An 18,291-nucleotide genomic window follows, 5' to 3' on the forward strand; every position below is an offset into this window, starting at 1 on the left:
TTCTATTCAAGGAATGGAAGTTCTTGTATTATTTTAATGAGTACTTAAATAAATAAATAAATATACTTAATTTTTTTACATTTTATAAATTAATTTAACTGTATATAGTGGTACTTGCATTTGGTAAAACATCGATGATAAAGGGAAAACATCGATAGAAAACATCGAAGTTTCCATCGATGCATCGTTGTTCCCATCGATATTTCTCCATGTTTTGTTTTTGTGTTGTGACCACGACTATCCTCTCTGAGATTAAGATTAAGATTGAGATATTTGCGAAGACCGAGATCGGATTGGACTGCGGAAGAGCGGCCAACCAGACGCGGAAGTAACAGCCTTGAACTCCAGCCATGGCCGCTGTGCTGCCGGAGAATGCGGCCGAGATCGCGGTGGCCAACGCAATCAATAACATCAACGGGAATGGAAACGGGAACGGGCGCAACCGAGTTCTACCTGGTGGACTAGGCGGTGGTGGTGGTGGTGGACAGGTAATTACCCTTGGATATATGTAGTACAACCCTGCAGCACATAACACCCTTATCTTTTGCCTGACTTGCAGAACAACATGATGAATATGCGGGATCGACTGTTCCATGCCATCTACTTTCGGGCGGCGGCTGCCTACGCGGAGTTGGTTCCACGGTAAGAGTCATTGGCCCCCTTATCTACATACCTTTATCTCTATCTCTCTTCCAGGAAGGTGCAGCTGACCATCGAGTTCCTGCTGCTGGCCAAGGCCCTGCTGTTCTTCTTCACGCTCATCTACGTGCACAACTCCTTCATCAAGAATCCCTGCACCTGCCTGCAGGGGGTTAAAAACTGGCCACGCGAAGGCGTCATCAGGCAGGGATTAGTCTCTGAATCTCTCCTCAATCTTTGTTAATCAAAAACTCTTTTTCCAGAGTGGAGATCATACCCCATCTGGCGGAAAAGCGGGCCATTTGGCAGGGCATTAAGCGGGACCAACAGATAGTGCGCTCTCTTAAGGATTCCTAGTGAGCAATCTATAATAAATCTGTAATTAAGAAATATATATAACTTAATCCCTTGCAGTTACTATGGCATTGGACCGCAAACCCATCAAAACCACGACAGACTCAAGCGATACGAGTCCATTCTGGGCAAACTGGGTCTGCCTGTGAGACCCACCTTCGCCTACAGCAATGAATCCCTGTACTACTACTTCGATGCCATCAACATCCTGGACACCTACGACCATCCCAATGCCATACAGCTCAAGAACGAGGAAGATGATGGTGGGATATCAATATGATTACCCCAAAAACCTTTCTTATGGTATTTATACTTGCAGAGGAGCAGTACATTGTGGAGTATTCGCTGGAGTACGGCCACCTGCGGCTGTCTTCCTCTACGCGAAAGCGTCTGCACATCCCCGTGCTCACTGTCCAATTGGATCCCAATACGGACAAGTGTTTCGGCGACAGCCTGACGCGATACCTGCTCAAACGATTGCTGGGGTAAATAATCATCTTTGTTATAACTTTCAGTGGTATTTGAAAAGCAATTCCCCTTCTCGCATAGCTACGATGACTTACTGATGGCCTCCGTCAGGACCATAGCCGAGCAGGAGGAGAACAAGGGCTACCTGCGCAATGTGATCACCGGCGAGCATTATCGCTTCGTGTCCATGTGGTGGGCAGCCTGGAGCAGCTATCCGGCTGCCTTTTGTGTAATGCTGCTATTTGTAAGATAACATGGTTCTTTGACACTAGAGAGTTACTAATTAATCATTATTTTTCAGACCTTTTCAGTGTCTATGCTGCTTCGCTACTCGCATCACCAGATCTTTGTCTTTATAGGTAGTAAACTCTTAGAAACCAATCAAGATTTAAAAGACTAATGACTCTATTTCCTTTGCCAGTCGACCTGCTGCAGATGCTGGAGTACAATGTGTCCGCCCGGTTTCCCATCGCCCCCTTGCTCACCGTCATTTTGGCGCTCGTAGGTGTGACAAACCCCATTCGACTGATTAATTTGCATTTGCCATTAACCCTTCAATCTGCTTCTCGGCAGGAATGGAAGCCATCATGTCGGAGTTCTTCAACGACACCACCACGGCCTTCTACATCATACTGATTGTCTGGATTGCGGATCAATACGATGCCATCTGCTGTCACACGAGCATCACCAAGCGTCATTGGCTCAGGTGCGTACTGATTTGGCAAAGGGAATACCGAGCAGTATCCCATTTCCAGCATGTTTATTTTCTTACTGTGCAATCGTCCGTGGCCCGAGCAAATGACAAATTCAATTACATTAAGTCTGCAATCCTTTCCAGCATCTCTGTAGCCGCTGTCCGGCCATAGATAATAGCATCTTGTCCCTCTTCCCACCGCCGTCATCCAGCACTTAACAGTTCATTTCGTTCGGTTCGCATATTTTCCTTCTCTTCGGTCTCAGCCCGGGTATTTTGCACTCTTCTCCTGCTCCGCCTCCCAGTTGTTATTTGAAAATTAACTTGGCTTGCGCAAGCCTCCCCCGGGGGCCAGAACAAATCGACCAGTGGCCACCCCTTCGCCGGTGGCGGGTGTTCCAACCACCTAGCCACCCACCCACTCACACACAGACACCGGCAAACAGAGAATTTCATCACTTAAGTCAACAAGCGTAACCCAAGCGCCAAGCTACTCCATATAGCCATCCCCAACAACTGGCCCAACCAACTGAGCCGCACCATTAGCAAACATTTAAATAAACTCGCCGCTGCCCTATAACAAAAAAAAGGGGAAACGGCGATGGAAATTTAGAGCCGCTCTTTCCCGTTCGATCGACATTAATGACCATGCACGTCAGGAGCGGACAGACGAAGCCCCATCCTCACCAGAAACGGAGCTACTTTGCGGTTTATTACGCGCACTTTGCATAATTGAGAACGGCCGCCGCAAGAAATTATTTTCCTCCTTTTTTTTCGGCAACTTTCCCGGACATCAATTTGCACGATGCGCTGAACGCTGAACGCCGAACGCTGGACCCATCAATAATTCAAAAAGACACTCGAAAATTCCCTTTTTAGCGCGGGGCTCAAGGTCCGCACGTTTTGATTATGAATTCATGTGCATGCATCCAGCCCCAATCACTGAATCACTGGCCTCGCCGCCTTGCGGTGTTGATTTTGCGTAATTTGCGCCGAATTAAAAGGCTATCAGTGCTCCGAAAATGCGAACTCCTCCTTGCGGACCACTTGTCGTATTTATATTCATTAAAGATTCATTGCTGTGAATGATTTTAAATGTGCGCGGCTTGTTTGTCCAGGGCTTTTCATAGATTCCCATGGAAATGGCAGCTGGGAAAGGACCAGACGTTCGGAAAATCTAACTTACGTACTGGGCCACAAATTAAAAATTTATGGGAGGCACGCATAAGGCATCGAATATCTCCGGTGAAGATGAAAAGGCGGTCCAGATTCCAATGATTGTCTCCCGACGAGACGACGAGGCTACTAATCTGTGAGGTTTCGATGTGTACCTGGCCAAAGGAAACGAAAAATATCTTTTGTGTCTGCTGCCCCTTGGAGTTTCGCATAACTCATCATTTGCTCGCCCAGATTGTCAAACTTTTTGCAAAACTTTTGAATGAAAAAATATCCAATTGCAATGTACCTAGGTGCATCCTTTGCTGTGCAATTGAATGGCAAACAATATCTGATGTTGCCTGATATATAGAAAGCTTATAAAGGACATGGGTATGAGTCCGAGTCCGGGTTCAAGACCAAGTCCGAGGGCTTCCTTCTTAAAGTGAAATTAATTCAGCACATATGCCATATGGCCAGGACACTCCACCGGAACCATAAATGCATGTTTGTGAGTGTTTTGTGTGCCCGAAGGGTGTTTTTGGATGAGCGCGAGGGGCAGGGGAGGTTGGAGTGTGTGTGCTTTCCTACGGTTTAATTTTGCTGTTATTGACTGCCCCAAGCGGTGAAAGGGGTTTCCGGAAACAGTATTTTTATACCCTCGCACAAAAGGTTGTTTAGTTCTGAGTAAGCGTATTTTGAGAAGAAAGTAACAGGAACAATTCCTAAGGTAATTATTTGTTCTAGACTTATATTAAGTTTAATTAGCTCAGTCAATTAGGGTTAGTAAACTTTCGAAGTTTTATAAATCATATTATCGGCAGAAGATTGACGATAAAACTTAAAACAATAATACTCGTTTAAATAACTTTTTTTTTAACTTTTAAATATTGATATGTCCGTAAATAAAAAGTAGGTTAGGTGTAAATTCTTAAAGAACATATGGAGATTTTAAGTTTAACATGAGGATGATACCAATATCTACTTTATATTATTCGATACTTAGATAATAAATATCTAACAGGTCCACTAATTAAGTAGGTGCACTAACTTTAAGATATCTTGGCATTTATTTTAACTTTAACTTTAAGATGACTTGAAATTTATCCTAAAATTCTAGTAAAATATTTTAACCGTTGCAATGTTATATATAATATAATAATTATATAACAGGGTACTTAGTATTTCATAATTGCAAGTCATAACTTTTTTCCTGCTCTTGCTGGCGCCGCTGTTGTTGGTCCTGCGGTTATGGGTTACAGGGCCGGGATTGCTTGTTCTGCTGCTTCCTTCCTGACTTCCTTCCTGCCTGCGGTGGTGGCAGTGGAGGAGTGGGGGCTAGCTTCTGCTCCGCTCCGATCCTTCCGCTCCTGCTTCCGTATTTACTCGCCTGTTTTTGCGGTTAACTTGGTCTGTGGAAGGCAGGCAGTCAGTTAAGGCCAATACCCAGCCAGCCGGCTGGCATTGAAGTTGGCATACAAGACAAACAAGCTGGCGGCGCTTTTCGCTTTTTAGCTACATCCATTCCTTTCCAATCCCCTCCTGCAGTCCGCCAAATGGTATTAATTTCATTGCATAGACTAATTTGTGTACTTAAACTTTGCTAAAAGTTGCAATCAACGTGAATTGCAAATGGCAAATGGCAAATGGCAATTGCAGACGGCGGCAGTTGGAAGCTTAAAACTGTCAAGTGGCCAACGTCGAGCGGGGCAACAAAGCCAGCTTTTAGCCAACCAGCCAACCAACCAACTAACCTTCTGAACTTCCTGTCAATTGCCTTCAATTCGTTCTAATTGACTTTTAAAGGACTTTAAAGTCATCAAAGGAGCGACTGCCTCGGCTCTTCTTAATCGCCGTTTAACGAGGCCGCCCGACTACCCCTAACTACGCGTGTATATTCCCAGGAAGGGGAAAGGAGCATCCATCCAGCATAATAAGCTCCTGACACCCGACTTTACTCTACCTCAGCCCTTTCACTCCAATACCGGCTTCTTATTTTGCCCTGTGGCTTCTTGCGTCGCGTAATGCTTCTTTTGTGCTTAAATCTGGTTGCCAGGCACGGGGCAGACGACACGTATTAAATGAGCTGCAAACGCACAGGAAAAGCTAAACGAAACACCTGCCTGCTGGCCTGCTGCACAGAGAAAAAATTCAAAAGAGATCCCATTGATATTAGCTGGTAAATCTCATATTTTTAAAGATCATTTTGATCTTGATTTTCATATTATTTTGATAAAGATGATGTTTATCTTATTTTATACTATTTCTTAAAATAATACTAAATTTGGTATTTTATATGATATGAAAAAATATCATATTGATATGTTTGAGTCATAAATTTTACACGAAATAAGATCGAATTGATCTTATTTCATGTTAAATTTTTTTTTCTGTGTGCGAAGTGCCGGAGTCTTGCGCAGATTGCTTGTCGCGCCAAGGAAGCTGAGGACCAAAGAGGCTTCAAAGAGCAAATGCCAGGAACCCGGGGCAGCCGGGGGGTTAAGCGAAGGAGTAGAAGGGGTTCAGTTCAGTTCAGGTCGGTTACAGTAGCGCGCCTCAAGTAGCTGCCTTCTTCTCCGCTTTCCCGCTGTTGTTTACACGCTTGTTACGCTAACAAACATAGTGATATATATAGAATGGCTGGGGACCATATAACATATATATTCGCCAGCCATTGTTGCCGCTACTGGGTTGTTCTTGGTCTCAAAAGGTGGCCACGGTGTCGGCGGGTTAGCCTCAACGTCAACGGCATTGGCAGCCATGGTGAGGAGGTTCCCGGAAAAGCTGGGAAATGGCGAGGGCCTGGGATTGGGAATGTGAATGTGAATGGCACAAGGCTAGCATTCTCCTTTCCTTTGGCTTTGCACTCCTTTGGCTGTTTTCGTGTTGATTGAGATCATGTTACGCAAAGTATAATTGCGTCAAGTTTGTTTTTCTGCCATAACTTTTGTCCGACCGCGCGGGCGGCGACCCCCATCAACAGAAGTGGCTCAAAGGGGGGTGCTTTGTTGGGTAAGGGGTGGTGGGTGAACTGGGCGTATCCTAGCTGGGTGGGTGTTGTTCAAAGGTGCAGTTGATGAGTGCTCATAACGAGGCAAAATCGCTTCATTGTTGTGTGTGTGTTCCAGTGTGTTTGTGCTCTGTTTGTTTCAGTTTCAGCTTGTTTTGTTTGTTAACATGGCGTATGCGCAACGTGCCTGTGTCTGCTGTTTGCATATGCGACAACTCTGTTCCAATTTATGCATGGAAATGGGTCGTTTTCACGCATTTAACAGGCGGAGAGTGGGGGCTTTGGGGATGGCCTAGTGTTTGCACGGCAAATACTTCAGTTTTTGTGATATTTCAATTAAGTTTAGAGCTGCATTCACCTTTTGAAACGAACCCATCGATGGATCCACCTTTGCAGCGACCGTAATAGATACTGATGCTGCCTTTAACCCTCCAGATATGCAATCCCATTTATGCAAATGCTATTAAAAGCAGCCATACCAGAGAAGAGGAGCTTACAAGCTCATTGAGCACTTTAACTATTACGAACACCTCTCCTCCTCTGTTTGCCTGCAACAAATAAACACTTATGACGCATATCGGATCATCGTTGTTGGAGCAACTGACACGACCAACAGCCACGCTTCACACTTGCCACCAGGTTGAGCGAAGGTGCTTGCTTAACCACGTTCTCATACTCATGCTAAGACTCAGATCCCCAACCAGACACATGCAACAGTTGTCCTATTTGCCATCCTGCCCCCAGCCCCGCCCATTTCCGCTCTCGGTTCGAAGGATATGAAAGCCAACGGTATTTGCCTGGCGCACATCCGTCCTGCCGCGTCGCACAGTGGTCGACGGTGACGGGAAACTGATTGAGCCATTGTGGAGAAGGTGTTGCAAGGATTAGGGATTTGCAACTACAAAATACAAATAAATCATGAGGTATATCATTACCATGTTTTAAGTGTTGGGTTAATGATTGCGGCTATGCTGGGTTAAACAAATCTCCCCACTCGAGTGATAGGTGAAAGGAAATGTATTATTTAAAAACTATGCAAAAACACATTTGTTTCCAACGCCAAATTATAATTTATTTAAACAATTACTTATAGCGGTTAAAAGTTTTTTTTTATTTTTTTGTAACTCTTATCACTTTTAAAAAGTTTGTCCGCTCAAGAGAGTTTTGTCCGTATGAGAATGCTTTTGAATGACTTGCCAGGTTTATTTTATTTTTTTAAACTCTTTTTACTTCCAAAAAGTTTGTCCGCTTAAGAGAGTTTTGTCCGTAAAAGAATGCTTTTGAATGACTGGCCAGGAAGTATTCGCTGATGCACTGTGCCCCCGGTGGCGATGCAAGTGGTATGTGGCACTGCGCCTGGGAAGGATTGCGGGTGAGGACAAAGGAAAAGAAGGGGTAAGTAGCGGAAACGGGGACAAGGCGTTGCTGCTTGTCAACGCTACGCTACATTAGGAAAGCGAATGGAACGGAAACGAACGGGCGATAAGTGTTGTCTACGTGCCTGCCGCCCGCACTTCCTTTTCCCGGCGTCGAGGATTCGGCTACAGGATGATGGTGTGGCCATGTGTTGTTCAGAAGGCGGGGGAAATTGAGGAAATTGCTGGCAAGCGTTTGCCGGGGATGTGTCCATATTGCTCAATGCTCCTCTGCTTGCGCAATGCCCTGGAAAGGCTTGCTAAATAAGAGTCGTGTGTCTTCATTTGTCGCTGTTGATATTGATGGTCGATACTTGTGGACGTGGGTTTGTGTGTGCACACAATCAACTCGAATTAAATTCAATAACATAACTCAATCATGGCCATGCCTCAAAACCCTATCCCTGTCCCTATTCCGATTCGAATTCCGAGATACCAACAGCACCCCCTGCTAGCTGCCAGCTGGGCTGTAAAAATAAATTAAAGTTCAATTCCGCTGGCCACGCCAAAAGGTCTTCTGTCCGGTTGTCAAGTTGTTTGTCCGTTTTGTCCGTTTGTCCGCTTGTCCGCCTGTCCATTGCTTATCAATGAGTCGCCTTCGCTGTCATTATTGTTGCCTCTGTTGTTGTTACGGCCATCCATTGTGTTTTTTATTTGTTGTCTTTGGCCAGCAACAATTCAGCTAACAGCGCCAGCAATTATTTATATTATTAAATCCTCTTGAGTGTTTTTTTTTCCTCTTTGCCCATTGTTGTTTCCGTTCGTAGCCGTTGTCCTGGCATTTTTGATATTTGTCCTCCTCGGCTACAGTTACTTGTTACTCTTATGTCATGGGCCCGTGGCTTCCGTCTCCATCCACCACACGTCTGACCCATTTCTCCGCAGCTTATTCTCAGCCCATCGAAAACAAAAAAAACGAAAAAACCGAAAAAAAACAGAGTGGCATTTTCAAGGAGGTGGCGGAGAAATAGAAAAACAGAAACCAATATGTTTTCGCTTTTTATTTTTGTCAGCTAAATACAATTTTGTCGAATGGTAATCATGTTTTCCCCTGCTCTATATAGAAAAGAAAACATCTACCCCCATCGATCGGCGATATTTGATGTGGGTTCCGAGGGCCCATACCCAAATTTTGGCAGCTTTAAAGCCGAGTGTGAGCTATACAATCTGGTTTTTCTATTATGCAAGCCGTATCTGTTCTATGACAAGATTGCTTCTCGATTTCCGAAAGTGCTTGACACTTTGGACACAACTTAAGTGGGGCAAATGTTTCACTTAACCACCCTAGATTGCAGAAATTTTTGATTCTTCTATGTTTAATTGACTGCAGATTATTTTTGAATGGATTTTAATATTAATAGTGTAATATTATATGGCTTAAGGGTTCAGATCTTAAAATTGTTGGTATAATCAAGCAGTCGTAACATTATGTAATGTCAAAAAAAGAAATCTTGGAGACTTCTATGTTTAATTGACTGCAGATTATTTTTTAATGGGATTCTATATTACAGTGTAATATTATATGGTTTAAGCGTTCAGATCTTAAAATTGTTCCTTTAATCAAGCAGTCGTAATGACGTTAGGACATCACATAAAGTCAAAGGAAGAAATCTTGGATTCTTTTATGTGTAATTGACTAGAGAAAATTTTTAAATGTGTTTTATATTATAGTCTAATAATATATGGTTTAATTGTTCAGATCTTTAAATTGTTGGTATAATCAAGCAGTTGTAATTGCGTAAGGACTTCATTGAATGTCAAGGGACTCATGCATCGATTGTTTTAGTCCCCGGCCCTAACCCGTTTCGTTTGTTTACTTGCAGATTCTTCTACCTGTACCACTTCGCGTTCTATGCGTATCACTACCGCTTCAGTGGACAGTACAGGACGCTGGCGCTGCTCTCCTCGTACCTCTTCACCCAGGTGGGTTCCATTTCACCATTTGCGTAGCCATGGCGAGTAATGAATGCGTTATGCAACGCCGCTGCGACAATGATGGAAACGAACTCCGGCCATGTTTACGCCTGTCAAGTGCATGACAAATTGCCATTCTACATTCTCTGTTCCCTATTCTCCGGGTTTCTCGTTCTCCGGCTGTTGTGGCATTGTGGCATTGTTCGCAACCCGGCAGAGGCTCACGTGCAGACCAAACCCAGGCTCACGTGCCCGGCGACCGTGGCATAACCTCTCATCCCATCTGCTCCATATATCTGTCTGAGACTCACACTCCTGCTCTTTTTATTCTCCCCAGCACTCGATGGTGTTCTTCTTTCACCGCTACGAGCTGCCGGCAATCATGGCCCAGCACCAGGTCTTCATCATCACACGCAATCAGGGAGCGGCAGCGGGAGGAGCAGCGGCTGCAGCAGCAGGAGGAGCTGCAGGTGGAGGAACTGCCGCTGCAGGAGGAGCTGCACCGGGAGGAGTCGTTGGCCAGCAGGCGTCCATGCAACGTGCACGCCTGATAGTCGCTCGACTCTTCAGCCAACTGGCAGCACAACGCCAGGGGCAACAGCCGGGGCAGCCACAAAATCAGGAGCAACAGCGCCCACCGGGACCCACCGCCGCCGTGGGCGTGGCCTTGGCCAATCTGCGAAGACTGCCCGTGGTGGGCCAGTGGCTGCAGGGTCGCGAGCAGTTCGCCACCGTGCGACGCGTCTTCTTGGGACACGGCGGCAATGCTCGCCTGATGCAGGTGCGTCTGCAGCGTATTAACGTGGCTGACATACCTGGCTTGCGCAACCAGGTGGCTGCGGCCATGGCAGCAGCCGGGGCGGTTCCAGTGGGCGGGGCAGGAGGAGGGGCAGGGGCAGCACCAGCTGATGAACCCGCCAGCGGCGATGTTGCAACTACAGGAGAAGCAGCAGCAGTATCGGCATCATCAGCCACGCCAACAGCAACCCATGCTGCAGGTAAGCTTTGGCGACATTCCCCTGCCTTAATTGAGTGGGGCCAGCACACTTCATTGCCTTTCACGTTGAGGGCTTAAACTCTTAACTTTTGCGGCAACCATTTGCATACCCTTTCAGTGGGCATTATACCTGCGTCAAAGGAACTCTTTCAAACGAACTCTTTTTATGCAGTCCGAAAGTATTTTTATTTTAGTTGGAAATATGTGCAGCAAAGTGATAAGCCCTAGTCAAGCTTCTATATATAAAAGGATATGGTGTTAAAGTGAATTCTCTTTACAAATATGTTTTTCAATAGCCAGGAGATTAATTTAACTGCCTTCATGTTGGAAAATATAAAGAGACACTATTTCATATCGAATTTAGAGGATGGCATAGTATATAAAAACTTCGACTAGTGCAAGCAGCTTAATATTTTTTTCCGATGGCAGAACAGTTTTCGTTGCCACGAAGTCCTTTTTGGCTGTGTGTGAAATCGTTTGGAAGATAAATTCAAATTTGAATTCCACTCGACAAACGGGAAATCCCTTTCGCCTCCGGAGCCGCGTGTGTGTGAGTCGGTAGCAACCAAACAAGCAATACAAATAAGCAAATAACAGATTCAGTGGCAATAAATGCCAGCGAGAGCAGTGGATGGGGATTCAGGGATTCAAGGAACCTTCAGTTTTTTGAGAACACTCAATGGGGAAGCAGGGAAGCAAAGCTGCTCTTAACGTCTGTCTGTTGTCGGTATACAATAATCGTAATATGCATGAAATTATTTCTCAATTCGCAGGAAAATATTCACTGTAAATGTTTCGCTTGTCATTTCCTGTTTTATTTTCACTCTGCCTTCAAATTCCCTGCATATTTCAGATGTCGAAACAAATCAGGGACGCAAGCAGCCGACAACATCGGGCATAAATGATGCAGTAGCAACGGGAGCGGAAGCAGCTCAAGACAAGTCGGAGTCGGAGATTGGGCGTCCGGAGCAGGAAAGGCAGCCACTGCCGGACGAGGGACAAGAGGCGGGCGGCATGTCCAAGACGCTGGAAAATCTAAATTCCGTTGCGGCGGATATTATAAATATGTTGGATAAAACTACTGTTGCAGCGCCTGCCTCAACGGACAGCAGCACTCAACAGACCCTGATCCACACCCACGCAGATGTCCATCAGACCCAGCCAAAGGCGAGGCAATTAGAAAATAATTTGCCAGAGTTGCTGAAAGCCGAGGGGGAGGCATCAGGTGAAAAGCAAAGCTGCCCACTACAAGCGCACAGCATTATGAATGACCAGCAGCAGCAGCAGCAGAGGCAGAAAAACAAACCGGACGAACCCGCGACAGGAGCAGCAGCAACATCAGCAGCTGCCACGTCAAAACAATCCTCTCAGCCAGGAGCAGCAGAGGTGGGAGCAGAAGCAGAAGCAGGAGCAGCAGCCAGGCCAATGATGGATGACAGGCAAACAGTTGATTTTATAGAAGGCGACAGCCCAACGTCAGCAGCAAATTGCCAACTCAATGCTGGCGCAAACCACAAGGCACAGGAGCAGCAGCTAATGAAAACTTCACAACATACATCAAGCCAAGTGACAACGGCAGGAGCAACAGCAGAATAGGCCAGGCATTAGTGGCGAGCCCCCGAAAACAAACCCAACCATCCCGAAAATAGCTACCCACATAACAAGATGTTTTACATAAAAGAGCTAGTAAATTTTAGATAATTTGTCTGGTGTACTTATGCCCGGAGATCAACCACGACTCACGACGCCCCCGCTCGAATGTGTGAATGTATCTGCTAGGAGTGGGATGTATGTATGGATGGATGGATGGATGGATGGGTAGATGAGTAGATGGTTTTTCTGAACGGGGGCCACGAGTGTGTGAGAACGTGTTTGAGATCCGACTAAAAACGAGCTAGGGAAACGCGTAGTTGACCTGCTAGCACCTGCAGGTAAAAGTCGGGATATATATTAATAATGTTGCACGCCTTTTTAATTAGCCAAATACGTGAGAAGCCGCAACAGATGTACGGATACATACAACATAGAGCCACAATGCACACACCACAAGCTAGTCGCGTTTTAAACTTAACTTTTTTTGCCCATCCTTGTTTGCCCCTTTATTGAGAAAAATGCGTTGAACATTTTTAATTAACTTTGGAGCTGCCTTTAACCCACGAACCCCCTGCTCCACCTAGAATCCTGCTCCGGATGGACAAACAGCCGAAAGCCCTTCCGGCCGCTAACCAAGCCGATGCTATTGCTGTTTGCCCAAGCTCTTTATATTTCAACTTTATGAAATACCATAGGAATGTCAACTGTTATATATTTTGTTTGCCTAAACATCATTTAAAAACCGCATAGGCATCACAAAAAAACACTGTGAATATTCATAAAATAAAATACCGTTGAATGTTGACATAATTCGCAATAATAATTATTGGACAACCATTGGGCGCCAATACAACATCTGTGAAATTCCTTTTTGTAATTCTATTCATTTTGATTTCTTTTAATTTAGAAAATTAACTGTTGGCACTTATTTCTAAAACTGGCAGAAAACAGTTTTATTTTGTTGCAATATGATTTCTGTTGACTGTTTTCGTCGGACACAAATATTATTTCCGATTCTCAATAACTATAAAATTGAGATTTTTACCTTTTTGGTCACTTAATAATTTTTATTAAATGGACAAAATCCAAAAGTGTCCCAGAATAAGTTTCATTTCACTTCATTTGTTCATGTATTTGAAATTGATATTTGAGTAGTTTGTATATACATACGTTTTTTTATTACTTTATGGTTTACAAAATCATGATTACAAAATATTTCTACTAGTCTGATTTTGGACCATTTAATAAATCAGTAAACACAGAAAGAAACACATGTAAAACCAAACTGTTTTCTGTTAGCAAAGACAGAAACAACTGAGAATAATATTTGTTATTTTTAAAGCAGTTTGAAAGTGTCAACAGTTATTTACTAGCTCTGCTTTTAAGTATACTCCTACTTTGTACATGGTATTTGATTGTAACGCTGATCTGATTTAAGATTGAGTGACTGTGGCGACACGTTTATAGAACTATTCAATAAGCAACGGAGGTCGGAATCGAAGTTCGGAAACGGTTTATAATTCTTAACTTTACACATTAAACTAATACTAGTAGCTATGACTATTTGCTATTGCTAAAAATGTTATTTCTAAATGTGTATAAAAAAATATACGACACAAATCAAGTACACTTTTTATTCGGGGGGATGAATGTTTTCCAGCTGGACTTTGTTTTGTGTCTAATGAGTCCGAAAATGGTTCTTAAATTTACATAAATGTTAATAGACTTCGCTGGCAATTTAATTTGACTGGAACACAAACAAATTATGCCCCATCAGAAGTTGAAGCTTGATTTGCATATTTCCCCATAAACAAAATGAACGGAACCAATTCGGGGTAGTCATGTGATAGATATTTCTCGTCTATAGATATAGATTTGATTACATGTAAAGCAGGGATGTTTTTAAAGTGGTCCTAAAAAAAACTAGCAAATAGATTATCTCAACTTATCCAATGCTCATCGCTATCACGGCGATTTTTTAATACCATTTAATAGTTCACATTAGTCTTACAATTTATAGGGCACGTGTTGACTACTCGTACAGTAAGCAGTTGGTTGTTTGGCTGCGATTTTTTATTAATCCAAATTGCAACTATCTTAATTATTGATTTCTATTTTCCGCCCTAAAAAGTTAAAAGGTCTTAAGACGACAGTTTGCAAAAAAATGGTTCAGCTACGACATGTCAAACCTCGTTGAGTTTGTAAATGAATTCCCAATCAATTGGGATTTAAACCTGAAATTAAAAAAAAAAACCTTTTTAAAAACTATTCATACATTTATCAAAAGAAATGTACTGGAAATTGTTGGCGATTGTTAGTATACGATTTATTTTGGTTAAAATGAATAATTTCTTAAATAAAAATATTTCAGTTAAAACTAGCATTCATTTTATAAAATCACTTTTGAATCGAGTACCTACATTTTTATTTGAAGTTGAAAATCCCAATACAATTTACAAAATATCATCATTGATGGCCATCGCTATTTTTTGTTGCGCTCCGCCAAAAGTTGCCGCTGGAATATGTAAATAAAACAATGCAAATTGAGTGAACTGCTCCTTCCTGCGACTCCTGGTGATGTGCCCGCTGCTCCTCCTGGTCGTGGCAACTAGTGCTGTCAGTGCGCATATCTTCCAGTTCGCTGATGTGAGCAAGCCAAGTATCTCACAATAATAAACAGCGGGTCGCCTTGTGCGTCGTGTGTGCCGACTTGAGCGACTTCAGACAGGAGCAGGGACATCGTGGCGGCGACGATGACGGAGTGGAGGCGTTCCGGGCCAGACAGCCGTGACACACAGCCGGAGCATTCCATTCAGGGGAGTTGGATATGGGAATGGGGCGATCCCATCAAGAGATGCCGATGGTCCATGTTGGAGTGGAAAAGTGGAGAAGGTGGGGAGGCCATACATATTTATTATGTCGCAAGTACTCGTCGCAAGTCGACTGCCTATATGAGCAACGTGCGCTTCCTTTGATTAACATCTTTATCAATATTTTCTTATTATTTGCTCATTTCATCCGGAGCCCGAGCAGCCGAGAACTTTTCAATAAAGGCGGCCCCACAAAGAAGCTGGCAACTGACAGCGAAAAAAAAATAAACAAATCATTTGCATCTCATTAATGCAAATCACACACATACATATCCGCGTGTGGGAGTGTTTCATGTTTTAAAAGGCTTGTCAAATCCCATCCCCATCCTTGGATCCTTGGTATCCACCCCCGCGGCAGTATCTTTTCCACCCCCACCCCCTTTTTGTATCCTTCCGAAGAGCCCGAGGATGCTGTTAATCAGAAGTCAAACAAAGTGTTGCCTACTTTCCAGCTGTGATTACTGGCACAACATTTTAATTGGGTATTTATACTTCCATAGCAAATATTTCCTCAAGGCTTTGTCCAAATAAAGACAACTAACCATATACACTAATTTACTACATCAGTGATTTAGTTTTTTTGGCAACGCCCCAAGGCGAATGAAATATTTTCGGGCATTGTAATTAAAATTGTAATAACTACGACTGACAGTTCAAAGCATTTGATACTCCTTTGTACTTATGAAAACGGAATTATTTGGCGTCCTTTTTTTTTGACAATTTGCTTATAGACAGAATTCATTCAATTGTATGGAATTTATTTCACGAATTTTCCGCATGCTATTCAATTTATTATAAGCAAAATCCATTGACAAACGTAAGCCATTTAAAAGGCATAAAGGGTGTAACAGAAGTCATAAGAAAAAATCCGGGAACTTAAGGCTTAAACAAGAGAGAACGCTATAGTCGGGTGCCCCGACTATCAGATACCCGTTACTCAGCTAAAGGGAGTGCGAAAGAGATGGAGAAAAACTTTGATCCGCCGTAACTTTTTAACGAATGGTCCGATTTAAAAAATTTCTTCTACATTTCGATAGGTATTGATAAACACAATAAAACTGCATTTTTACTTTTCCAAAATATTGAAATTTTTAAAATCGTATATATGCGATTGTGGGCGTTAGAGGGGGCGTGGCACCCTTTTGAAACAAACTTGCGCTGCGTAGGAACTCCTAGAATCTGCATGCAAAATGTCAATCTTCTAGCTTTTATAGTTTCCGAGATCTCAGCGTTCATACGGACAGACGGACAGACAGACAGACAGACAGACAGACAGACGGACAGACGGACAGACGGACATGGCTAGATCGACTCGGCTAGTGATCCTGATCAAGAATATATATACTTTATGGGGTCGGAAACGCTTCCTTCTACCTGTTACATACTTTTGCACGAATACAATATACCCTTTTACTCTACGAGTAACGGGTATAATAAATCAAATTTTTCCGGCGAGCTAAAATAAAATATATTTAAAGTGAAATGTAGAGGTTGTTCTTTATATGGATTCCATTTTAATTTTGAAAAACCCTCAGAAGGCAAAACATGCTTAAGTTGTATTTCTCCTATTAAAACAATATTAGCCATTTTCGAATTCTAACTTTTTTTTATGAAATGTTTGTTTCTTAAACTTTAATTGTAGTGTTATTCATGGCTTTTTAAAGTAATTTTATGTTTTTATCTTTTTAATTATTTTGGAATGTTGTCTTCTTCTTACTTCATTGAGCAATAATAACAGGGCAATGAAACCGATTCAATTGTGCAGCTGCACCGTAGAAGATATCGTCGACCATTGTGTGATGAAAAAATAATAATTAATAATACTCAATACAGCTTAAAGATACAGTAACTTACGAACCAGTGCTTTTGAATACTAACGTTCTTATCACTTTTCACTCAGGTGGTGTGAATTATGGGTAAGAGCGCAACGCCATTTGGACCCTTCTTTGTCGATAGGGGGAGGTTCATTGTTGTTTGAATAGTTTAAAAACAATCAACAATCAATCAATCAATTTAAAAACAACCTGTGCAAAAACATACGTTTTTCAATCCGAAAATTATTATTTTTTTCATATTTATACCCTTGTAGAGGGTATTATAATTTCAGTCAGATGTTTGCAACGCAGTGAAGGAGACGTTTCCGACCACATAAAGTATATATATTCTTGATCAGCACCAATAGCCAAAATTCAAAAATAGAAACGCTGAATCTGGAATCCCTGGAACTGCACCAAGTGAGCAATCTTTTATCTGCAAGGGTATATAAGCTTCGGCTGGCCGAAGGTAGCTTCCTTTCTTGTTTTGAATGAGTTAGCTTCTTAAAGCACTTGCAGCTGAATTTGTTGTTTTCAAAAATATAAAAGAGATGATAATAAAAAACAAAGAAACTTTTTTTTTATTAACTAGTAAAATAAGCTTGATTGACACTAGAGCTTTTTTGATAAAATTGTAGGCAAGGATTATTTAGCTAAAAAAGAATGAAGTTCCATTAAAGTTATAGTTTTATTTGTCATTAATTACAATATCCAGGTAATCTTTTTAAAAAACCTTTTGATATTACCTTTTCTCGCAGTTAATTTAAACTGTAACAGCAGTTTTTATCGCCCTGTTTTGTGGCTCCGTTTGATTGCTGAACAAATCTCGGTGAACTACGTGTATTCTCAAGCAATAACATCGGATATCAGGTTATAGCTACGAGCATACACGTGGCCATTGGAGATTGAGGTGGCCGTCGCCACGTTGATCAACTTGCCGCATAACTGGGATAACTAAGAACTGTCACTTTCACCGCTGGTAATCGGACACGGTCACTTTGCGGTGGATTCCGCTTAATGTTCATCTACTTACCCAAGGTATCTTCATCTCCATCTCTGGCTCCCACGTGTTGAAGGGGATTCTCTGGTTTCTCGGGGTTTTGTATTACGCGCCTGATGCGCCTAATAATGCCAAGCCGCAGAATTAATTGCACTATAATTTGTAATTAAGTTACCGGGCAAACACGAAACTATGCGTTGTGGAATGGAATGTTCGCGGGGAAGGGTTTCTGCTCCTGGCTGGCTAATAAAACCGAAGGAATATCGCTGGGGGTGGTGGTGACCCACCACTTTCCGTTCCGCCATAACTGTACATGTAACTACGTTGTTTCACCGTAATTAATTAATTACATTACACAAACTTGCCGT

General features: G+C 42.8%; 1 protein-coding gene across 1 annotated transcript; it reads left to right on the forward strand.

Moving 5' to 3' along the window:
- Positions 1 to 206: 206 nt before the first annotated feature.
- Positions 207 to 13,863, forward strand: LOC108066319 (membralin). The gene is made up of 13 exons (XM_017154797.3): positions 207 to 488; positions 560 to 642; positions 697 to 843; positions 903 to 995; positions 1,054 to 1,256; positions 1,313 to 1,478; positions 1,543 to 1,705; positions 1,763 to 1,820; positions 1,883 to 1,966; positions 2,035 to 2,167; positions 9,559 to 9,658; positions 9,987 to 10,647; positions 11,500 to 13,863. The coding sequence occupies exons 1-13, from the start codon at positions 351 to 353 to the stop codon at positions 12,240 to 12,242; spliced, it is 2,772 nt and encodes a 923-aa protein (XP_017010286.2). The 5' UTR covers positions 207 to 350; the 3' UTR covers positions 12,243 to 13,863.
- Positions 13,864 to 18,291: the final 4,428 nt, after the last annotated feature.

Source organism: Drosophila takahashii, chromosome 2R (assembly GCF_030179915.1).
Source record: "Drosophila takahashii strain IR98-3 E-12201 chromosome 2R, DtakHiC1v2, whole genome shotgun sequence".
In the NCBI taxonomy this organism is placed as follows: Eukaryota; Metazoa; Arthropoda; class Insecta; order Diptera; family Drosophilidae; genus Drosophila; species Drosophila takahashii.

Excerpts from the sequence above, each read along its gene's own strand:
- LOC108066319 (XM_017154797.3), top strand. The coding sequence starts at position 351 with ATGGCCGCTGTGCTGCCGGAGAATGCGGCCGAGATCGCGGTGGCCAAC. Across the intron at positions 996-1,053 it reads CGCTCTCTTAAGGATTCCTA|TTACTATGGCATTGGACCGC; the intron begins GTGAGCAATCTA and ends AATCCCTTGCAG. Across the intron at positions 1,967-2,034 it reads CGTCATTTTGGCGCTCGTAG|GAATGGAAGCCATCATGTCG; the intron begins GTGTGACAAACC and ends GCTTCTCGGCAG.